At 38.0% G+C, this 26,343-nt stretch overlaps 1 protein-coding gene across 1 annotated transcript; it reads right to left on the reverse strand.

Annotated features, from left to right (window-relative positions):
- LOC138879048 (uncharacterized) lies at positions 1–3,284 on the reverse strand. Its single transcript, XM_070158622.1, has 5 exons — positions 2,340–3,284; positions 1,308–1,488; positions 973–1,121; positions 181–549; positions 1–75 (listed from the first exon to the last, which is right to left on the reverse strand). Exons 1-5 carry the CDS (start codon positions 3,282–3,284, stop codon positions 1–3), a joined length of 1,719 nt encoding a protein of 572 aa, XP_070014723.1.
- Between the last annotated feature and the right edge of the window lie 23,059 nt (positions 3,285–26,343).

The raw sequence follows: 26,343 nt of genomic DNA on the forward strand, positions 1-26,343 counted from the left end.
TTACTTTAAGCAATATCGAGCAGCCTTTTTCCAAAGCGCGTGAGCTTTTTTCTTATCTTCAGGGACGGTTCCATACTAAAAAAAAAAAGCAACAATCTCGTTCCTCCAATCCCAGGTTAAGTTATTAAAATTTACCTCATTTTTATTTGGATCGAGTACTGAATGAAACAAATGAATTACGGAAGCATTTTCATTGCTTGCCACATTTGCTGCAGATGCGAGATTGGCTAGGGCGTCCACCTCGACATTTTCATCTCTTGGTTTTTGTATAACTTTCCAGGTTTGGATTTGCCTGATCAGATCCCGTACCTTCTCTAAGTACTGTTGCATCTGTGCTTCCTTGGCCGTATAAGTCCCCAGCATTTGATTAACTACGTGCTGCGAATCGTTTTTGATTACAATCTGATTAATGCCGAGTTCTCGTGCTAGTTCTAAACCTGCAATCACAGCTTCATACTCTACCTCATTGTTAGTTATAGAATAACATTTAATGGCTTGTCGAATAGTTTCACCCATAGGTGGTACCAAAACAATTCCCAAGCTTGCACCCTTCACATTAGATGAACCATCAGTAAATAAGGTCCAAATTCCCGGATTAGATCCGTTGAACACTTGTAATTCTTTTTCTGCTTCCAATTGCATTCCTTGGCTAAAATCATCCACAAAATCTGCTAACACTTAAGATTTTATCGCGGTTCTAGGCTGGTACGTGATGTCATATTCACTTAATTCTATAGCCCATTTGGCTAACCTACCTGACAACTCATGCTTGTGTAATATATTGCGTAATGGATAAGCAGTTACTACAGCAATATGGTGACATTGAAAATAAGGTCTTAATTTTCTAGATGCCATGATTAGTGCAAGCTTTTCCAATTGAGGATATCGTGTCTCCGCATCTAATAAAGATTTGCTGACATAATAAATCGGAGATTGTTTACCTTGATCTTCACGAACTAACATAGCACTTACCGCTACTTCGGAGATAACAAGGTAGATGAGCAATCTTTCCCCAGCTTTTGGTTTTGCGAGCAACGACGAATTTGATAAGTATATCTTCAAATTTTTGAGTGCTTGTTGACATTCCTCAGTCCATTCGAACTGATCTTGCTTTTTAAGAGCTGAAAAGAATTTAAAGCACTTTTCTGATGATTTGGAAATGAATCTCCCCAAGGCTGCAATTCTTCCTGTCAACCTCTGCACTTCTTTTTTACTTATAAGCATGTCAGGGATCTCTTCAATGGCCTTAATCTGTGCGGGATTCACTTCAATACCACGGTTAGAAACAAGAAAACCCAAAAACTTACATGATGCAACACCAAATGCACATTTCTCGGGATTTAATTTCATATTAAATTTTCGCAAGATCTTAAACGTATCAGACAAGTGTGATATATGATCCCCTGAATGTTGAGTTTTAACGAGCATAACGTCTATATAGACCTCCATAATTTTCCCAAATGTTCTTGAAACATTTTGGTCACTAGTCTTTGATATGTTGCACCAACATTTTTGGGACTAAAAGGCATTACTTTATAACAGTAAGTCCCCCTGTCTGTTATAAATGAAATTTTTTCTTCATCTATAGGATCCATTTTGATATGGTTGTATCCTGAATACGCATCTAAAAATTTTAACAATTCATGTCCTGCAGTAGTATCAATTAGTTGATCTATATGTGGTAATGGAAAAGAATCTTTAGGACAAGCTTTGTTAAGGTCTGTGTAATCTACATAAACTCACAATTTACCATTCTTTTTCAGTACCACAACAGTATTGGCTAACGAATTAGGATACTTTACCTCGCGGATAGACCCAATTTTTAGTAATTTTTGGACCTCATCTTGAATCACCTGATTTTTGAAAGTTCCTTACTTCCTTTTCTTTTGTTTGACAGGCGGTTATGATGGGTCTTCATTTAATTTGTGAGTCATTACCTCCGGTGGTATCCCTATCATATCAGAATGGGACCAAGCAAAACAATCCACGTTAGTTTTCAAAAATTCAATCAACTTACCTTTCATGTCCTGGCTTAGATTGGCCCCTATATAGACTTTCCTTTCAGGCCATTGTGTAGATAACACTATAGCCTCCAATTCTTCAATTGTTGTTTTGATATTTTTGTTTTCCTCTGGTTCTTGAATGGCATCAGGCCTTGAGTCCGCATCTGTTCGCCCTTGTTCAGTTGAGGTTGGCATTGTGGTACCCTCAACTGGATTCTGTAACTGCTATTTTTCTTCGTTTCTCGTACTTGAATCTGCTACAGAGTTGATGCTCCTGGATGTCTGTTGATCCCCACGGATTTGACATATTCCCCATGGTGATGGAAATTTAATTACTTGGTGTAAGGTCGACGGAACGACATCCATCTCGTGGATCCATGGTCTCCCGAGAATTATATTGTAAGCCATCTCCATATCTACCACCTGAAACTTTGTATCTTTGACAACTCCTTCTGTGAATGTAGTAAGTATTACCTCCCCTTTCGTCCCGGCGCTGGAATTGTCAAATCCAGACAAAGTATGCGCCTTTGGTATTAATTTATCTTCAGCTTGTATCTCGTGTAGTACTCTTAGCAGAATAATGTTCACGGAACTACCTGGATCAATCAAAACTCGTTTTACATTAGTATCATGTACAAGTAGAGATATTACCAGTACATCGTTATGTGGAGATAATACTCCATCCGCATCTACATCATCAAACATAATACTTTCTTCCTCTAAGACATGTCGCACCCGCTTCCCATGGGTAATTGTGACTTTGGAAACTTTATTGGTTGTTGTGTACGTCACACCATTGATGTCTTCACCTCCTCTTATAACATTAACAGTCCTTTTGGGAGAAGGTGATTTAGGGGGCTCCTGCCTATTCTTCATGTATGCTTGCTTACCTCTCTCACTGAATAATTCGATGAGATACCCTTGCTTTAATAGATGATCAAATTCACCTTGTAACAACCTGCAGTCTGCAGTTTTATGCCCGTGATCGTTGTGAAATTCGCACCAGTGATCAGGATTGCGCTTGTTTGGATTCGATCTCATTTCTTTTGGCCACCACACTTTATCACCCATGCTTCTTAAAACACCTACGAGCTCAGAAGTGCTTACATTAAAATTATAACCACCAAATCTTGCCTTCAAGTTTCTATCATCATCCTGTGACTCTCGCGTGTTTCGGTCATTTCCAAATCTTGATGACGAGCTTGACTCTCTATTCCTTGACCTATGATCATACCTGGGATTGTCGTGTTTTGACCTTGAATCTTTTCCCGCTGGGCCCATATATGGTTCGTACCTATTTTTACGGACCTTTTTTCAGTTTTCGCCCGTCTGGAACTTACCTTTTCTTCTTTTTGAGCTCGTGAAATAATATCCTCATCTATCCTTAGCTTGGTGCTATACCTGTTGTAAACGTCATTCTACGTTGTGGCGGGGAATTCACGAAGACTTTCCTTGAGTCGCCTTGTGGCTTCTGAACTTTTTTCATTCAAATTATTGGTGAATGCTATAGCTGCCCAATTGTCAGGTACACGCGGTAACGTCATCCTTTCACGCTTTAACCTATCCACGAACTCTCTAAGCAACTCTGAGTCCCCTTGCTTAATCTTAAAAATATCTTCCATTCTTTTTTCGACTTTTTGAGCTCCAGAGTGTGCTTTGATAAATGAATCTGCAAGCTTAGCAAAAGAATTTATGAAATTTTCGGGTAAAAGAGAATATCATGTTAATGCTTCCTTAGTGAGTGTTTCACCGAATATTTTGACCAATACTGATTCAATTTCTTGTTTGGTCAAGTCGTTGCCTTTTACGCCTGTTGTGAATGCAGTCACGTGGTCTCGTGGATCAGTTGTTCCATCGTATTTTGGAATATCGGGCATTTTGAATTTCTTTGGAATTGGAAGAGGAGGAGCACTTGGCTTCCAAGGTTGTTGTGAATATTTATCCATATCTATCCATTTGATTACGGGCACTACTCCAAGTATTTGCTCTATTCGGTCACTTTGCTCATTGAGTTGTTTCTGTAATGTTAATACTAAATTTTGTAACTCAGAATTGACTAAGTTACCTGGTTCTCCTTCTCGTGGCTCGCTAGGGATTCCACCACTGCCTGAATTAGCAAGCCCAGAATGAGGGTTCTCCAAAGTGTTGTTATTTGGAGTAGGTGTTGGTGGTGCAACAGGTAACTGGCTGACAAAGGCCTCAAGAGCTTTATTGACCTGTTGAGCGATTAGCTTTTGCAAAGCTTCATTGATAGCTTCATCATTTTCAAATTGAGCGTTTCCATTTGCATGAGATCCATCATGAGTGCCTTCTCCTTTGTCATTTCCATTTGTAATGTTAATACTAAATTTTGTAACTCAGAATTGACTAAGTTACCTGGTTCTCCTTCTCGTGGCTCGCTAGGGATTCCACCACTGCCTGAATTAGCAAGCCCAGAATGAGGGTTCTCCAAAGTGTTGTTATTTGGAGTAGGTGTTGGTGGTGCAACAGGTAACTGGCTGACAAAGGCCTCAAGAGCTTTATTGACCTGTTGAGCGATTAGCTTTTGCAAAGCTTCATTGATAGCTTCATCATTTTCAAATTGAGCGTTTCCATTTGCATGAGATCCATCATGAGTGCCTTCTCGAGACCTCCGAGGGGAGCTTTGGGGAGAAGGGATCGGGGTATGATCATCTTGTGGACTCCCATGGACTTGATGGTTTCCTTGGTTTCCTTAGTTTCCTTTGATGTTATCATTAATGTTTGACATGGTTGATGCAACAAAAAAGGTTAGGCTAAGAAAGAATAGATTATCATATTCTCGGTAACGGAACTAATTTGTTTAACCAAAAAGTAGAACTTCGGTCAAAGCTTTAATTTAGAAGAACTCGGGTTACTGATAATCAGAAATGAATAAGGGAAATTGATTTTGCTAACAATAAGATAGACAGAAGAACACAAAGTAATCCAGTATATTCAGATGATTTCTCGTGTCCTCACAAATGATCCATTCTCTCCTTTTTTATAGTTATCTCAAAGATATACGTTTTGCCTTTGTCATAATAAGGCCATTATTGACAATTAAAAGCATTAAATGCTACGTTACATAATCATTGCAATTTAATACAGATTCTCTAACGTTTATAGTATTTAATGCTAATTAAATACTGTATCTGTACTCTCTTGTGCTATTAGATTCATTCTCCTTGATTTTTGGGTATAAATAAGTACGAGCGTTAAGTCTTTTGAATAACTGCTCGTGCCTCCACTTGTACCTCTGCTCGTATCTATTGCAACCCGTGCCTCTTTGCCAATCATCACTCTTTGACCAGCCTTCGTGTCATGACACGTCATCTTCCAATCACTTCGATATGTAAACTCAATTTTCCCAAATCAACCACCACCACAAATACCTAGCTTCTTATTGTATTTTATGGATCCCAAGAGTTTAATAAGTAGTCGATACTCTATTAAATCTTTGTACCTTGGCTAGGCTCTATGCAGTTTACAACGTTTGTCATGCAACATACTTGAAGTTCGTTATGGACCACTACTCCCGAACCCATAAGGCTATATATACGTACATGTCACGCATCACCTTAACAAAAGGTAATATTTTTTTTTTTATAATTGTGGTGTCCGGTCAGCTTGACATACATCGACTAATTTTATGAGTTGCATGTCATCTCCTACCAGCAACAAGTATCAGCACTCCTTCCACCAAGGCTTGGATAGATGGAACGAAATCACCTAGCGTTTTTTTGGATCCGCTAAAATTTGAAATTGAGACTTTATGATTCTCACCTACTTCATTGACCACTAGGCCACACCCTTGGATGCTCAAAAGACAGTGTATTCGTGTCCCAAGAATGAAGAAATTTTTTATAGGTACTGAAAGCTTCCATCTTAAATATGACGCGAAGTCGGGACAATAAGTTTTGAATATCAAATAGTTAAATTAAAAATTTAATGGTCAAGCAAACAAATTTTGCGTTCTGTTTCTTCTTAGCAAGAAAAGTACTTTTAAGTTTTAACACCATATGGGATTTCAGTTATGTTGGGAATTGCTGTTTATGCGGTTAAATAATGATGCAGTGAATAATAATATAAAATTGTTACGCGGAGAATAATAATATAGAATTGTTAAATGGAAATTTTATTAGGTATGCCGTGTTTTAACTATGTATACAAATCATAATTAACTACCACCATAGAATATGTGGCGCAGCGAATGAGACTGCTCTTTCCTTAATCAGAGGTTTCGGGTTCGAGCCCTGAGTATGAAAAATTCTTGGTAGGGAGCGCTTCCCCCGAATGGGGTCCTACTTGACATGAATTCGAATATAGTCGGGTTCCAATGCGAATACCGGTCACCGAATGTGAAATATAAAAAAAGAGAGTCCGAAAACTTTTTGATGCTTTTTTTGACAAATAGCACGCTTCTAATGCTAAAAAAAGTTACATAACTAGGTAAAACGCAGTACAATACTGCGTTTTACTTTAACGGAAAGTTAGTCGTTAAAGTAAAATGCAGTATAGTACTGCGTATTATTTAAAAATTATTTTTTTAACTAATTCGCAGTACTATACTGCGTTTTACTTATAATTTGGGCCCAGCTATATTTTATTAAAGCAATTCGCAGTACTATACTGCGTTTTAACTAAAACGCAGTATAATACTGCGAATTGCTTTAATAAAAGAAAGTTCCTTCTTCTTCCTTGGACAACGACAGAACCCTCCCCCATTAAAAAATTCATCGAGCACTGCTGGTCAAATTTTGGGCCCCACTCGTCACCTAAAGAGCAAGGAGTGTAGGTCCCAAACATAAGACAAGCTTTGGATTCCTTCTTTCGGGTGCAAAAATTCGATTTCAATCAAATTCAAATAACTTAAATCGAGGTATTTCGATTTTGTTTATGTTGAAACTCGTATAGTACATGCATATTTGTATTGTTTAATGTGTTTCCATGTTAATTTGTGTTATGTTTGTGTTTAAATTTGTATCTTATTTATACCCGGATTGATTTATTAGCTTTGGTACAAATAATTGTTAAAATTTGATAAATTATTTGTATTGTTAAAAAATTAATATTATTTATTTTGTTTGTTGTTCATATTTGTATTTTATGTTAGTTGTTTTTATATGTAATAGTGACTTTTTAGCGCAGTAAAATAAATAGCCTTTTAGCGTAGTAAAATATAGAGCCTTTTAGTATAGTAAAATATATAGCCTTTTAGCGTAGTAAAATATAGAACTTTTTAGCGTAGTAAAATGTAGAACCTTTTAGTATAGAGTCTATGTAGTTTAAGTATGTAGTAACTGCAAACTCTATCCAATTACACTTTACAAAATTAATTATTTAATTTATAATAATAAACTTACAAAAGTAACAAATTAATATATGTTGTAAAATTAACTCTAATATCGAGCCTGGAACCCATACATAGTTATTCAGTCCAATTCAATAATTTTTAATTTAATTCCTTAAACTAACAAAATTCTAAAAATATTGAAATTGTCACGCATAATAATTAAGGATAACTCGGTGCTACCGGACCTCAAAAATCAAGTCTGGAACCCATACATAATTATTCAGTCCAATTTTAAACTTAATTAATTATTTAATTTATTAAGCTAACAAAATTCTAAAAATGTTGAAATTGACACGCATAATAATTAAGGATAACTTGGTGCTATCGGACCTCAAATATCGAGCCTGGAACCCATACATAATTATTCAGTCCAATATTAAACATAATTAATCATTTAATTTATTAAGCTAACAAAATTCTAAAAATATTGAAATTGACATACATAATAATTAAGGATAACTTGGTGCTATCGGGCTTCAAATATCGAGTCTGGAACCCATACATAATTATTCAGTCCAATATTAAACATAATTAATTATTTAATTTATTAAGCTAACAAAATTCTAAAAATGTTGAAATTGATGCACATAATAATTAAGGATAACTTGGTGCTACCGGGCCTCAAATATCGAGCCAGGAACCCATACATAATTATTCAGTCCAATTCAATAATTTTTTATTTAATTCCTTAAACTAACAAAATTCTAAAAATGTTGAAATTGACATGCATAATAATTAAGGATAACTCGGTGCTACCGGGCCTCAAAAATCAAGCCTGGAATCCACACATAATTATTCAGTCCAATTTTAAACATAATTAATTATTTAATTTATTAAGCTAACAAAATTCTAAAAATGTTAAAATTGACACGCATAATAATTAAGGATAACTTGGTTCTACCGGGCCTCAAATATCGAGCATGGAACCCATACATAATTATTCAGTCCAATATTAAACATAATTAATTATTTAATTTCTTAAACTAACTCACACAATTAATTTTGTTTAAATTATAGTAGACAACATGGACTTTCCTCCGCCTTCGCATCCTGGAGCTGCCGAGGATCAGCTACTAGTGTTGCAGGGCGACCATAGGTCCTCCTTTGTATGGGAGGGACAACTATCAATGCAGGCTCTCCGCCCCAGGAGACCTGACGATTTCTAGGAGTTCATCGTGGAGCATCCTTTCTATGCTCGCGTAGTCACGCGCCTACAGGCTACGGGCTTCTATACGATCTTTGAGCTTGGACGGATGCAGCTTGATTGGTCTCTCATCACGGCCTTGGTAGAGCGGTGGCGACCGGAGATGCACACTTTTCACTTGCCCACTGGAGAGGCCACCATTACGCTGAAGGATGTTCAGGTTTTGTACGGGCTGCACGTAGATAGATGGGCTGTGGCACTGCCCCAGTACATTAGATCCATGATGCGTGCACAAATTTTGGATATGATGGGGCAGTTTACTAGTTATAGACCTCAGGGTGACGCTGGGGGCAGTCGCGTTGCTTTGTCAGCCATCAGAGATCATATGGCTGTTTTGCACCCAGACATTACCGGTGAGATGGGGGATCTCCATATTTAGAGGTACACGTGGTTGGCGCTGCTCCTGTTTTTCGGGTGTGTCTTATTCCCGAACACTTCGGGGAGTCTCGTAAGTATGCGCTTTCTCCATCATCTTCAGCAGCTGGATGATTTACCCCAGTACAGTTGGGGTGCTGCTGTTCTCGCATACCTGTATAGGAGCATGTGCCGGTCGAGCATGGGCCCAGCGGTGGACATATGTGGTTTTCTGCCCCTCCTACAGGTGACAACATTTTTGAATACTCTATTCATTATTCCAAATTCTATATGGTCGAAATGACTCATAAATTTTGCATCAACCTTTTATCTTAGGTTTGGGCCTGGCAGCGGATCATGTCGTTGCAGCCATCTCTACCACCACTTGCGCCCGGTGAGGCTTATCCATTTCTCCCTCTAGCTTATAGGTGGATTCTCCGGCGTGGGAACTACCGAGGGACCGATGCTCATCATAATCTCCCCCTTGTCAGGGATGTGCTAGATATGCTGGTGGACGGACAGGTAAATATGTACCTACACTTACTTGTTATAAATTGAGTTGGGTTGCGCATACTCACTTTTATGTTATTATTTAGTAGTTCATCTGGACGCCATACAGCGGCGGGTTGCTAGCTCAGCTGCCCGTTTATTGCTCAGTCGATCGACTGCTTTGGAGCACCTCCGTCCCGATGATCTTCTTCGATATGGTTGAGTATCATGCCACAGAGCGTGTGCTTCGCCAGTTTCACCATCCCTAGCCTATACCGGGGGAGCCTGGATGGGTGGCTACACACTATCAGCGGGATGACCGTGCCATGTTGGACGATATATATATGGGATGGCTAGAGCAGCAGGTCCATATTTGGCAGGAGCGAGCTGACCGTATTCTGCCAGCACCTACATTTACCCAGGAGGCCACTATTCATTTGTATGCGTCATGGTACCACCGTCACACCTGACTGATTATTAGGAACCCCATTCATGTACTTGGCGAGCACTACAGACCATACGCCGGGAGGTACGAGGCACTGGTATGTTTTTTGGCTTATTAATATCGTATAATTGTGATATAGCATTATTTAATTATATTTTAAATATTTCACAGGCTATTGGGCATCATCACCTCTACCAGTTGGGACAGGAGATGCAGCAGCATACCAACATCCCTGCAGTCGTTGACTATGGCCGGCAGGTGGCACAGTTGGCTCGTCGGACCCTGTTTCAGGCAAGAGATGCCGCGAGTTTGGACCATGAGGCTCAGTATGCGGCTCCAGAGGACTACCATCGGGGTAGGGGTGTCCTACGAGGCAGGGGTAGGGCACGAGGGAGGGGTGCCCCACGAGGCAAGGGTGCCCTATGGGGTCGCGGGGGACGGCGAGGAGGTGGTCCCCAGCAAGGGGGCGTTGAGGCACCTGTTGAGGGACATGATGAGGACTTTGGAGTTGAGGCGCTTGGAGATGATCAATCGGATTATATACCTCGGGTAGATGAGCCTTCCAGCAGCATGCCTTCGTACAGCCTTCAGCTATCTCTGCCAGTATCGCATGTCACCCCGTCAGGAGCATTGTCGATCACGGGTACATTCGACGAGGATATAGACCAGTACTTTGCATGCCCATCTACCGCAGCTGAGGATCGGCCCACCTGGACGTGGATGGAGGGCGCAGGTTGAGTTATGCCTCATCCCCGGTGGTTGATGCGGATCTACCACAGGCGCAGGTATGTTTGTATTACTATAAAATTTCAATTTGTTTTCTTTTCCTTAATGAGCTGACATTAATTAATTTTTAACTTTCTTATGTAGGTTTTGTTCCAGCCCATCTTTGAGGCTACTACATGCTTTGATGAGGACACCACAGATGCATATACTCAGGCTACCAACGAGACCACGGTGAGAAAATATTTTTTGACTCAACACGTACAATACAAATATACTTTTTCACATGCTAAGATTACTACTTGTTTTGTAGGTTGCTGACGGCCCGACGGCATATTCTTCCGATCCTGCCAGTTGTGGTGTCGATGCTGCTGCACATCCTCACATAAAGAGACGGCTTGATGACGATGATCCAGATTGTGTACCCGGGCGGCAGGGGATGCGACTTAGGCCGGCAGCAGCACTGAAGCACACAGGCTGCGAGACTCATTGATTTACTTATGTTTTTACTTTGTGTAAATAGTGCATTATGTAAACAATGGTAACAATTATCTTTTAACAATATTTTTATTTTAATTGTGTTTGAACAGCAATTTTACTTAAACAGTACACAAGAAACACAAACATTGCAAACGTAACACAAAAACAAACAGTAGAACTAAAACCATCACTGCACAAAGGATAACTAAAACCATAAAATGCAGTACTATACCACGCTTTATATATTAAATTTTTCTGCAATAAAGCAGCTTTTTTACATGGTTTTTATCCTTTTCAGAACGACAAGACAACTCCATAAAATGCAGTACTATTCCTCGCTTTATATATTAAATTTTTCTGCAATAAAGCAGCTTTTTTCACATGGTTTTCATCTTTTTCAGAACGACAAGACAACTCCATAAAACGCAGTACTATACAACGATTTATGTATTTTGTATCGCCTATAAATAACGGCCTCATTGTAGTTATTTAGTGTGCTCAAATATTAGTAAAAGCAAATATTTCATTAAAAGTAAGGTTTTTTTTTACTAAAAGCAAATATTTCATTAAATGGCTCAACCTCTTCGTCCACCAAAGTGCAACTGTAGAAAAGAATGCTCGATGCAAAATTGTTGGGACGGTGGTGAAATTGGATGCCTCTACTGGTGCTGTATGAACCAGTTATACAAGGTTTCCGGCGAACCTATTTGTGATTTTGAGGAATGGGTTGATGAACCATATTATCAGGAATGCTACAGAGAACAACTGCAGTTTCTTCATAATATGTGTTTATGCCAACGTGAAACAAAAAGAGAATGCATAGAATTATTGTAGAAATGAGGGCGAAACTGAAGGAGGTGGGAGAAGAAAAATGGAAAGCACAATGGAATTGTGAAGCACAAAAGCAACATAAAAAAATATAAACGGGAACTTGCGGAGGTGAAGGCGAAACTGAAAGAGGTAGAAAAAGAAAAAGAACAAATAGAAGAACGATTTAAGTGGTTGGAGTGGAGAATAAATGGCAACCGGGACTAAACATTGGCATGTATGTGTTTAGTGTATTTTTCATATTTCATGTATTTTTATTATGTTGGCCAGTTATGTTTGTGTTTGTGCTGTAGTAATGTTTTATTTTAATTGAAGTGTCATGTATGGGATGTATTGAAGTGGCATGTATTGGCATGTATGACATGTATGTGTACTAAATTTTATTTTAATTGAAGTGGAAGTTAAGTTTAAGTGCTTGTGTTGTTATATGAAACTATCAAACCACGCTTTACATATTACATTTTCCTACAATTAAACAGCTTTTTCTTCACTCATTCCAGATTGTGGAACATAATTTTATTTGATATATATTACAACATACACAAGTACAAACACGTATTACAAAAAACAATACCAAAACAAAAGACTAGGGGTATCCTTGATAGTTGGGTACATTCGACGAACTTGCATCAGGAGCCGGATTACTACCGCCACGCACACCACCTGAAGGACATTTACGACGGTCGTGTCTTGTTTGTGAGCATATGCTACATTTACGCGCATAAACGGTGTCACCAACATCCATTTGGTTCCGTATACGCGTTCTCTTTTGCATTTGCAGCTTGTGCAAATAGTCCTTGTTACATACCATCTTAAAAGGTTCTGGCGGCCAATAATGCTCAGCACCTAATGGCTGCAACTTCCCACTATACGTGTCTACGTATGCAGCAACACTGTATTGCCTATCAATATAGTTTGTTGCCTCATATCCAACTTGTTGAAAGCACTTCAACGCATGTGCGCACGACATGTGGTAGATGGTCCATTTCCCACATGAACATTACCTTTTATTTTCATTCACCGTCTGTAGATTATTCCCGCGGTGTCCGCGGATAGTGGTCTTAACTTCAAAAACACCCCGTTCATGATCGTACTGAAGAAATGAATGCCACTATTCTCGCCTCCTAGACCTTTCAAATCTTCTCATGGGTATTGGCATAAATTGAACACCCCTGTCCATCAATGCTGATGCAGCTGCATTCCTTTCAACAAACCTCTCCGCACTCTGTTTGAATGTCATACGGACCATGGCAGTGACAGGTAGTCCACGGGCAGATACAAGTCGTTGAATGACTCCGACAGTTTGTAGTGAGGGCTCCCCATCGTCTGCCGCCATCAGCATGCAATGTCCACATGTGAAGCTCATGCCCCATCAACCAAGTATAGGCTCGTGGTTCTAACTGCCGGATCGCTTCCATGTGCCTCATGAATTTGCACTGCTGGTGCTCAGTTGCAGCTATCCATATTAAGTCATGCAAGGCCTTGTCAGGATATTTCTTCTGGAAATTGGCCTTCAGGTGACACACACAGTAACGGTGGTATGCGTATGGTTCCTGCCATTCAGGCAAGTGACGTACAGAACTTAAAATACCACCATGCCGATCAGATATTAGACAAATACTTGAACGCTATTTGACAACGTGCTGCTTCAAGTGGTTCAAAAAAAAGTGTCCACGTCTCTTCACTTTATTGTCACATATGGCAAAAGCTAGTGGAAATATTTGTCCGTTGGCATCTACTGCAACTGCAATCAAAAGCTTAATATCATACTTTTCATAGACATGAGTACCGTCTATGGAAATAACAGGACGACAATGCACAAAACCATCAATTGCTGGTTTAAATGACTAGAACACATAGTTGAAAATATATTCGGGTCTGTTCGGACTCCGCTCATGCCTCTATTCAACAACAGTCCCAGGATTAAAGTGTTGCAGTGCGGCCATGTACCTGGGCAGATTTGAAAAAGACTTATCCCAGTCGCCATAAATAAGTTCAAAGGCACGTTTGCGACCGAGATATGCCTTTCTTTTGGTTATAGTACAACCATACTCCTGGTGGACGGCTGTAATACACTCTTTAATCTTGAACCTAATGGACACTTCCAAATATGGAATCAAGACAAGAGAAATCAAGTCCACATCCAAGTTGAAGTGATTGTCATTGTATGTGCCCATTTCACATCTGTGCTCGCTAATAAATTTACCCACTTTCCACAAACCTGATTTCTTCTTGGTGGCACTCAACATCCAGTGACAACCCATAAAGTATCTATGGCATACAGCCTTGTATTTCTCCGTAGTTGACTCACTTACCGTCATCTCACGTCACTCTTTTATACTGTAGATTTTTACAGCCCTAATTAGGCGAGCTTTATCGGGGAAATACATGCCCTTTGTCAGAACAGCTGGTCTAGACTCATCCCACATCGCTGACCAAAATTTATCATCATCCCTTGTGAGGGCATCCACGTTCGGCATGCTTGGCAAATTATCAAGGTAGGGAATATTCCGCTCATGAAATGGCACGTGGGACTCGTACACTCTTGGTCTAACGGGAGGTGGAGGAACATGCTCCCTCGTCAGCTCAGGTTCAACATTCACTTCCTCCTCATCATCACCCTCATCATGGAAGGGTGTGTCATCCCCAGACTCATCCGCATTGTTGTCATAATCACTATCATCTTCCTGACTCTGCGCATCTGCCAAATCACGAGTAAATACGTCGTTTATGGGCAACTGTGTGAGGTCAGGAGCTTCAAGAAGCTCGTTTTCACTGCACAAAAAGAACAAAATGATAAGTTACCCAACTAGATAAATACATTAGATATAGCTATATCACTTTACTTACAAGTCGTACTGTCTTGACGTTTCATGATGGATATTTTCTTGTTGGTGATGACTCCCGGATGGACCACCGTGGTACAATACTCCAGAACTACGCATATTCCAACTAGGGACGGGTCATAACTTGTAAAATTCATATCCGGACGGTACCCCCTATGAAAAATATGAGTGTTAATACAAATCCAATTAAAACATAAAATAAACATCGCTAAAGCGTAGTAAAATTGAAGTTTACCAGCCGTCTTGTTGATTATATAAAGTCAAAAAATTATTTTGTGGCTGCTCATTCGCCGATGGTGACAAGTTTAAATCAAGGCAAGCTCTTTCATCAGCAATCTGTCCGGCAAAAACTGCTCCAGAATAACCACCCGATGACTGGGGGTTATCCCTACTATGCATTCCCTCATTATTGGGAACGTCTTCCACCTTGATGTACATTTTCAATAATTTTATTACAATAAATTTCTTGTATTCATCCGGAATCCGCAAAAAATCTCTAAGAGTTTCATCATCCTCGATGTTAAACTCAGAATAATAAGCAAACCCCTGCGGAGTCACTGAATATGAAAATCTACCGGTTACTTTAAGGTTAACCGAACGCCTCCTATCACTCATTTTTTTACGTAACAACGGTACCAATTTATCGTACTCCATAGTAAGCGACAATTTAACATGACACTGTGGAGGTGAGCTATACCTCACAGAGTTATTCTCCAGCACAACCTCACCCCCCCTCCCTCCCAATATAGTGAAACCCTTATTTTTGACACTTCAGATATGTAAAAAAATGATTGATAAGAAGAAGAGAGAAGTATGAACGTAAGTTTGAAGTAAAGTATTGAATGAATTTTCATAAAATTGAAACGCCTTTAAATAAGGCAAGTCCGAGCTTGGGGTGTAGAATTTTTCTATGTAAAACGCAGTACAATACTACGTTTTATGTATTTAAATTATTGTTATGTCAGTTAATTGGTGGGGCCAAAATCAGAGTAAAACGCAGTATAATATCACGTTTCAGTATAAAATGCAGTATTATACTGCATTTTACAAAAAAAAAAAATGTTCTCTGCATTCCTTCAGTACTGTACTGCGTTTAAGTAAAACGCAGTATAGTACTGCGAATTAGTTAAAAATAATAATATTTAAATAATACGCAGTACTATATTGCGTTTTACTTTAAGGGCTAACTTTCTGTTAAAGTAAAATGCAGTATTGTACTGCATTTTACCTAGTTATGTAATTTCTTTTTTTTTTAACGTTAGAAACGTATTTTTTGTCCAAAAAAGCATCAAAAAAGTTTCTGAACTCTAAAAAAAGGCCACATTAACTAGGTACATACTCCGCCGACAAACATACACAATACATACACGGGTACTCTCGTAAAGTGTAATCCTAAGATTATATAGTTTAGCAAATGCAAAATAAATATCTCTTGTGGGGTTTATCTTTCAATTCAGTTATCAGTATACTAGAAAAATTAAATAATTTGTGATAAAAAGTGTTTTTCTAAAAGTATTTGCAAAACAATACTCTCCCTTCTATTTTATGTGATCGCTAATGCGAGACTTTGAGGAAAAATGATGTTGTATAGTCGCTGTATAAATATAATCGAAAATTATATAAAATTTGTATATATACACACACACATTCTGTATGTTATATACAAAATTATATAAATTTTATATACTTTTTTGATTATCAGATGTAAATAGTTTCTGACGTGGGATAAAAGTGATAATTACCAGACTGTAATACCATGTTTGCTCTTATTGAGCAATAAGTAGCTACATGATCTTAATACAAGATTAAACACTAGGGACCAGGTGATTGTTGATTGATGAGTGGTTACGGTGGAATAATATTGCAGTGTTCCCAAGGAAGGAAAGGCATATTTGGCAATAGATGTTCCAACTAACTCTATGTGAATGTGTTTTGAGTGTCACGGTCAAATACTATATTGTAGTGTAATCAAAACAAGGGATGTCAATAGTTCCGTTAAGCCGATTATTTTTATAAAATTTGTATTATACTGATTTTTCGATTATTTTATTATGCATAATCAAAATTATACTTTTCGAAATTGCCCTAATTAAGTCGATTTCTCTTCGGTATTGGTACAGTTCGATTAATTTTCGGTATTCTGTTAAATGTGATGTAAAAGTCACTCGTAAAAGTACAATGCAATAAAATACATACTTTAATATGACATAGCAACACATGAAAGATTGTCAGAATATAGATTCATCAATTATTCTATATCAGCATAAAAGAAACTAAGCAAAGACAAAGAAAATATAAATCACACGACTTGAAAGATATTAACCAAGCTAGCACTAGAGAATAACGTTTATAGAAGATTAAATATTCAAAAAGATCTAAATCATACGAAATGAAATATATTCAATACATTATAGTTTGCTACTCATAATCACTAAAATACTTTGTGTCTTGTCAATGAATATGCTAAAAATAATTTAATTTCAATAACAGTAGCATAATAAGTTCAGGAATTAGGATTTTGAGTTTTAATTACTTGTTAGCTTGTAACCGTTCTCATAATTCCAAGGCTCAAGGTAAAATTTAATTTTTTTTATTAATTATAAACTTAATATATAAATATATTTTTCACATATAAATCTATTCGGTACAATTCGGTATTTTTCAATTTATTTTCATAAAATTAAAAACCTACCCTAATTATCGATATGATTATAAATTTATATAGAAACTATGTTTTATTTAAAAAACTAAAAATCGAAGCGGAACAATTCGGTTCGATTATTTTCGTCAGTTTTTTAATATCCATTAATAGCCCTAATCAAAACCAAACTAATAGCACTCATTCCTTGGAACAGTCAAACGGCAAAGGACAAATAGGGGACAGATAGATAGCCCCTTCTTCTCGAATTTTTCTTCTGAATATCTCAAGTAAATACTCTATTTTATTTTTAACCAGAAGTCTCGGGTTTGAATCTTGGGAATAGAATCGTCGTTGGTAAGGAGCATGTTACCTCTCATTTCCTGCGTAAATCAAAATTAAATGAATTTCAAAACAGGTGCCAAACATCGAATTAAAAAACTAAAATTAATATCTCAAGCCGTGATTAATAACACGATAGTATTTCTAGATAAGTTTCTTGTTGGAATAGATGGCCCAAACACCTCAGGCTCAACAGACACAGACCCACCGGGATGATACACTGATAGCCTTGTAAACTTATTGTATAGATAGCCATTGCTTATTCTTTGTAATGTAAATAGGTGATAATAAGCTAATTTGTACAATTGAACATTTCATTCTTTCAATACACAAATATTTTTCATTTTCTGCTTTCTTCTCGTTTATATAGTCTAGGGTTTCCTACAGAATGAAACCAAAATTCTCTTCGATTACTCTCAGATTCACATGGTATCAGAGCGAATCCTGATAGTTTTCGCCATTATCTGACCATTCACTGGAGGAATTTTGACAATTTCGTGTTCGTCCTTGATCAGATGAAGTTATTGGTAATTTCGGGTTGGTCGATTGAGGTATTTGGTTAGGAATCTTTCGTCAGAAGCTGATTTCAACTAATTTCTGGTGAATCTTCTCCTCCGTTCGTCGAATAATCGGACGAGTATCACGGCGTGAAGTTCAGCTCAAAATTAGGGTTTTCGTCACTATGAATCGACATTTCTGGTGATATTTTTCTTTGCCCTAACTCTCTAAATCCTCTATATTGATTACTTAGTCATTTTCTAGTAGATATTATTCAGTTTCAAAATGGCTATTAATAATGATGCCTCATCTCCGACTGAACCGTCTGGTAGTTCTACCTCATCGGTCCTTGATACTTTTCATCAACTTTATCTCCATCATTTTTATATACCAGGAACTATATTGGTTTCTATACCATTTGGTGGTACAGGTTTTGGAGATTGGGAGGAAGGAATGTTGATTTCATTATCTGCAAAGTATAAAATCCAACTCATTGATGGAACTCTTATTGAACCTACCCCTAATTCTCCTCTGTATCCTCATTGGCAATGTTGTAACAACATGGTTAAAGCATGGATAATAAACTCTCTTTCTAAGGACATAACTAAAACAATTCTATACTATAAGATTGTTAGAGAAGCTTGGAATAACCTAGTAGAGCGTTATGGTTTTCCCAATATTTCTCAGTACTATAGTCTTCAACAATCAATTTCTTCAACCTCTCAAGGGTTATCTGATATAGCTACATACTACACCAAACTTAAAGGGTTTTGGGATGAATTGTCTACCATTTCTTTGGGTAGACCATGTACTTGTAGGGCTATGCATGAGATCACTAAAGCACATAAACTCCCAGTTTCTATCAAGACTCAATGAATCTATTCCACTGTCAAAAGTAACATACCCATGATGAGTCCTGCACCAAATGTAGAAAATTCCTATTCCATCTTGATTAGAGATGAGAAACAAAGAGAGGTTTATTCTGGCTCACAAGCTTTCTCACCTGAATCCACATCCTACATAGCAAATTCTCATTCTAATCTTCTTAATAACCAGCCCACCAATAATATGAGAAATTTTAGTCAAAGGGTAAGTTTTGAGCCCAAAAAGTCCAATTTGTCTTGAAAATATTGCAAGAAGCCTAGACATACTATGGACAAATGCTACAAACTCCATGGTTTTCCACCAGACTTCAAATTCACCAAGGGAAAAGGGACTGTAGCTTGTGCTCAAGTTGATTCTACAGACCAACTTCCATCTACTCATGATCCTTTTCAGCATGAAGATGTGCCATATGAGTTTTCTAAAGAGCAGTATGCTCATCTCATGTCACTATTTTAGCAAATGTAGATGAGTTCTTCAGTTCAACAATCCTCTTCCCAAGATCCTCCAATTTGTGCCAATTTTGCAGGTTGCCATAATAAACCTGTTAGTAGACTATATGGTTATCATGTGTGTCATGCAACTCATGAAAATTTTAGCTCTTGGATATTGGATCAGGGGCAACCAATCATATGCCACCTCACAAACACCTTCTTCATAATATACAACCTTTACTCTTTCTTCTCTTGTCACTTTGCCAAATGCTGACAAAGTAAAAGTGAATTCATTTGGTTCTCTTTCTTTATCATCCAACATTATTTTAACAAATGTATTGTTGGTTCCCTCTTTTCACTACAACTTAGTTTTTATACATCAACTCCTAAGTCAACTCAAATGCTATGCACTTTTTACTGAAATTTCTTATTAGTTGCAGGGCCCTTCTCTGAAAAGGCCATTGGAAATTGGTAAGGTTGAGCATGGATTATACATTCTGAGGCTGCCATTCAGTGCTGGTGCTGCATTTGATGCTTCCTCAAATAATGTTTCCCAAAGTATTTCTATTTCACCATTTGTTTTACCTTTTAATTTCTCTGATCCTCAACATGTATCTGTTTCTAGTATTTTACTTACTCATTATACTTCTACCTCTATAAATGAAAATGATGTTCTTTGGCATCAAAGAATGGGACATATGCCTTTTGTAAAAATAATTTCTATTCCTCATTTGTCTAGTAAGAATTCTTCTAAACAGTCTTTCACTTGTCCAATATGTCCAATGGTCAGGCAACAGAGACTTCCCTTTCCTTACAGCTCCACACAATCCACAAAACCCTTTCAGCTTGTCCACATTGACCTTTGGGGACCTTACCATACAGCTACATACAATGGTTTCAGGTATTTCCTGACCATTGTGGATAATTGTAGCAGAGTCACCTGGACTCACCTCCTTTCATGTAAAGGTAATACCTTTTCTATTATCAAAGTCTTCATAGCTATGGTTTCAACTCAATTCCAAACTTCAGCTCAAACTATAAGAACTGATAATGCATTTGAACTAGGGTCTTCCTATTCTCATGCTACCTATCTCACATCTCTTGGAATTTCTCATCAAACTTCTTGCCCTCATACTCCACAACATAATGAAATAGTAGAAAGAAAATACAAGCACCTATTAGAAACTGCTAGAACCCTTCTCTTTCAATCTAAGTTGCCTACCAAGTATTGGGGAGAGTATTTTCTTACTGCAACCTATCTAATATAAAAATCCTTATGAAGTTTTACTTGGTTATCCTCCTACTTATAGCCATCTCAGATCTTTTGGTTGTTTAACCTAATGCTACTATTCCTTCCCCTTCTAGAGATAAGTTTAAATTCAGAGTCATACCCTCTATATTTCTGGGTTATGCTTTTGGCAAGAAAGCTTAAAAATTGCTACACCTAGGTAACAAATTTGTTTTCTACTCTAGGGATGTGCCCTTTGCTGAATATATCTTTCCTTCCACTTCTTCTCCTTCTGATTTCCTTCTTTCTTCACCCATTCCCTTTTCTGATCACCTTTCTTCCATTTCTATACAAACTCCTTCATCTTCTATTCCTCCTTTTCCTCTCCTCCTGCTTCACCTTTCAATTCTGCTTCTTCACCATTAGCTCATTCTCCCGATTCTTCTTCTCCTTCTCCTCCTCCCGTTCACCTTTCAACCCTGCTTCTTCACCATTAGCCTCTTCTCCTGATTCTTCTTCTCTCTCACCTCCTCCCTTGAGGAAATCTTCTAGACCTACTGTCACTCATACTCACCTTAAGGACTACATTTGTTATATTGTCCCTCCTACCCACTCCTATATCTCTTCTTCCTCCTCATCTTTACCTACATCCTTGTCTGAACCTACCTTTTATCATCAGTCTGTTTCTAACCCTACTTGGCAAGAAGCCATGATGAAAGAATTTCAGGCCTTAGAGGACAATCAGACTTGGGACATAGTCCCTTTACCTCTTGGTAAAAAGGCCATTCCTTGCAACATACTAGACATGACATCTCCTTCTCAGTTCAGCACCTTAGTCAGTTCCTTAATGCTCCCAAAGCTGCTCACATGCATGCTGCTCTTCATGTTCTTAGATACTTGGTTAAAGACCCTAACAGAGGCATCTTCTTCAACAGAAATCAAAAATTCTCTTTTCAGGCATTTTCAGATTCTAACTGGGGAGGTTGTCCTTCTTCTAAAAAGTCTGTTAATGGTTACTTTGTCACTCTTGGGGGCAGCCCTATTTGCTAGAAATCTAAGAAACAGTCCACAGTCTGCTTGTCATCTGCAGATGCTGAGTATCGGGCTTTGAGGAAGACTGTAGCTGAACTTACTTGGCTTGTGTGACTCTTGGCTGACTTGGGTCTCACCATTTCTGCCCCCATTCCTCTTCATTGTGATAATAAGTTTGCTATCAGCATTGCCAAAAGCCCTGTATCCCATGAGAGAACCAAACATATTGAGCTTGATTGTCATTTTGCATTCATTTTGCGTCACGACCCAAAATTCCTCCGAAGGAGTCGTGATGGCACCAAATCTCTAAAACTAAGTAAGCCTAACATTAACTGAAATAACAACAATATTTACTAACATCGAACAATTTCGGATTAGAAACTCTATACAATTTACAATCCCAAAACCGGTAGTACAAGTCATAAGCCTTTCTAGGAATAGTTATACATAATGAATACATTACTGTTCCGGAACAAAAGAAAACAATGGAAATAAATGCAGTAGAAGGTGACTGCAGACCCTGCGTAACGCCCGATAGGTGTACCTTGAAGTCTCCAACCTCACCAAGCATAAGTCTCAAAACCCACTCGATCTGAAGTACCTGGTTCTGCACAAAAAGATGTGCAGAAGTGTAGCATTAGTACACCACGGTAGTACCCAGTAAGTATCAAGCCTAACCTCGATAGAGTAGTGACGAGGCTAGGTCAAGATACCTACAGAACATATAAAGTTATGCAGGATATAACATAAAGCTAACAAGGAAGGAATATCAAAGCAGTGCCAATATCATAAAAAAATCGGATTACAAGCAGTAGTAACGACAAGAAGAACACGAATGGCAACAAGAAATAGCCAAGTAATTAAACCACAACATAATTGGGATATAGATAAGTATAAAAGTGCTCAAGTAGGAAAAACAGTGTCAGCTTAAGCAATCCAATCGTTTCTAATACACGATTCTACTAATCCCAATTCTCGACAATCTCATACCTTAAATCACAACTTCCAATCTTTAATACACATGTCACCTTGTGCCCACATCTTTCCATCTCACTTTGCACAACAAGAATCCACGTGCTACTCCGTACGTAATATCTGTGTCAAATGCTAACTAAGATGTTCAAGAAGTTCCATTTATATATCATAAAATAAATTTACAGTTTCTAGACCAAATAGGAAATCAACGAGAAAGATGAATTTATTTTAGAAATCATTTGAGTGAAGAAAATAACATTTTCAACTAAAGATACAACATCGAATAAGCAATTGCATTTAATATAGGATTTATTACATTAAAACCTAATAACAATTCCCTTTTTTTTAAGTAAAATACAAACCTCGCATAGGTTAAGGAGATTTAGTTGAGAAATCAATTGAAATAAAATATAACAATATTAGAATTAGTAATTTTGAAATATACGGCAAGTTCTAACTTAAAAGTCATACAAGGTAGCATGATATTAATTCCTTTATTTTATATCACTATATTATTAACAACTTAGCAGGACAGGAGGTAATGACTCAACGTAGTAAATTCACCTTGAAAATCAATTTACCAGAATAATAGTACTAAAAAAAGAGCTCAGGAAATGACGGCAAGACATTAATGTCAATGATAATAACTAAATCCCCAGAAGATGGTGAAAATCGGAAAATACAAATTCTCAAAAACTCATACGAAAGAACTGAAGCCAATACAATAAAACAGGGAATACAAAATACACAAGTATGTTGTGGCGTGCAACCCGATCCCACCATATAGTATCAATATCGTAATTCACCCTTATTCCACCATATCAATTCTCCGTTATTTTCCCCTGTTGCGGCGTACAACCCGATCCCACCATACGACATTAATATCATAACAATAAATATAATATGTTATGGCGCGCAACCCGATCCCACCATATAATATCAATATCATAATTCACCCTTATTTCACTATAATAATCCACCCTTATTTCCCCTGTTACAGCGTGCAACCGGATCCCACCGTACAATAAGAATATCAGAATATAAATATCCTCCCTTATTTCACCTATTCTGGCGTGTAACCTGATCCCCCATACAGTATAAATCAACAACAACAATTCAATAATTCAATTTACATGAATTTCTACAACCAAGAGTATAAGTACACGACAACAAAAGAACCACATAAAAATTAAGGAATACAACAACCTTTACAAAATGACAAGACATGTAAGGCATGAGATAATTAAGCAGGCAATCACAACAATTTAGACATATAGCAGATATGCATAGAGTCATAGAGAAACTCGACGATTAAGAGGTAACAAGACAATAAGGAAGGCAATAACTTCAACCAAAGTATATAAGGACCAAATAATGAGTAAGAGGTAATTAAATGCTAACAATATCATATAGAGCATGTAGAGTATCCTAACAACGAGATACCACATGTTATGACAATTTAATCAAAGGCATGGGAAGAGACTAAACAATCTAAACCGGTCAATACCAATATAGACTGTGTACTCACTCGTCATCTTGCGTACACGACTTCCACATAACAGATAGCACAATCGACTCAATTCCTAAGAGGTGGCTTCCCCCACACAAAGTTAGACAAGACACTTACTTCAATTCGGCCTACTCAATACTCAATTTAGCTTTTCCTTTACCAATTCACGCTCGGCTCAATCTAGTCAAAAACGACTTGGATACATCAAGCAATGCAAGAAAACACAATTTCAATTAACAAAGATATGATTCTTATACAATTTACAAAAAGTCAACAAAAGATAATTTCCCGGGCCCGCACTTCGAAACACGATAAAATTTATAAAATCCGAAGACCCATTCCGATTTGAGTTTAACCATACTGAAACTATCAAATTTCGGTACCATTTGGTCCTTCAAATCATCATTTTACATTTTAAAAGTTTTCTTAAAAATTTCCATTTTTCCTCAAACCAAAACAATAAGTAAATGATAAAAATAAAGATAGAATCATGGAATATAATAAATTTTAGGTAAAGAACACTTACCCAATCATTTTGCTTGAAAACCCCAAAAAGAATTGCCCAAAATCGAGCTCTAGAACTCCAAAAATGGTAAAAATGGCAAACCGTTGGAATATAGTACTAATTATTCTGCCCAGATGCTAAAGCATCGCGAACGCGGAAGAAGACTCGCGTTCACGAAGAAGGAAAAATGAATGCTGCCACGATGTGCTTCGCGGACGCGACAGACCGCTCGCGAACGTGGAGAGGAAAATTTGAGGGTCCAATGACTGGGCTACGCGAACGCGAACGCGAAGAATGGGATGTCATACCTTCGCGAACGCAGGAAGAAAGACGCGAATGCGAAAAGAAAGTAGTCACCCGTGCCCAACTCCTATTTTCTACTATACGAACGCGAGATGACAGTCGCGAATGCGAAGAAGGGAAAGGGCAAAACTTCACGAATGCAAGAAGGTGAATGCGAACGCGAAGAAGAAATATTTCACCCTCTAAATTAACACTACGCGAACGCGAAGGAGAGAACGCGAACGCGATGAAGGAAACCAGAAGACAGAAAATAGCAGTTCAAAAATAGAAGGAAATGGTCCGTAGCCCATCCGAAACACACCCGGGGCCCTCTGGAACCTGTCTAAACATACCAACAAGTTCCATAACCTAACACGGACTCGCTCGGGGTCTCAAATCACATCAAACAACGTGGAAACTACGAATCACACCATAAATCGAACTCATGAACTTTCAAATCTTACAACTTCTAAAACTCGCACCGAAACCTACCAAATCAATCCGGAATGACGTCAAATTTAGCAGACAAGTTCCAAATGACATAACGGGACTGTTCCAACTCTCGAAATCTCATTTCGACCCCGATATTACTAAAGTCAACTCTTGGTCAAACCTCTCAACCTTCCAAAACTTCAACTTTCTAATTTTTGCCAAAATGCTTCAAATTACCCCCCACAGACCTTTAAATCCAAATCCGGACGCATGCCTAAGTCCAAAATCACCATCCGAGCCTATCGGAACCATCAAAACTCTAATCCGAGGTCAAATACTTAAAAGTCAAACATTGATTAATTCTTTCAACTTCGAGCTTCTCAAATGAGAGTCACTTCTAAAAATCCTTTCCGAACACCTCGAAAACCCGAACCGATGATGCACGCAAGTCATAATACACGGCGTGAAGCTACTCGTGACCTCAAACTGCCGATCCGGGCGCAATTATTCAAAACGACCAGTCGGGCCGTTACAATTTGTTAGGGAAAAGCTTGCTTGTGGCCTGATTTCTTTGCAATATGTTCCTACTCAGTCTCAATTTGCTGACATTTTCACTAAACCACTCACTAGTATTCAACATCAACATCTTCTCCAAGCTGGGTGTTTTGACACCCTCCAGCTTGAGGGGGGTGTTGGAATAAATAGCCCAAACACTTCACGCCCAACAGACACAGGCCCACCCGAATGATACACTGATAGCCTTGTAAACTTATTATACAGATAGCCATTTTTATTACATAACCATTGCTTATTCTTTGTAATATAAATAGGTGATAATAGGCTATTTGTACAGTTGAACA

Source organism: Nicotiana sylvestris, chromosome 10 (assembly GCF_000393655.2).
Source record: "Nicotiana sylvestris chromosome 10, ASM39365v2, whole genome shotgun sequence".
Taxonomy (NCBI): Eukaryota; Viridiplantae; Streptophyta; class Magnoliopsida; order Solanales; family Solanaceae; genus Nicotiana; species Nicotiana sylvestris.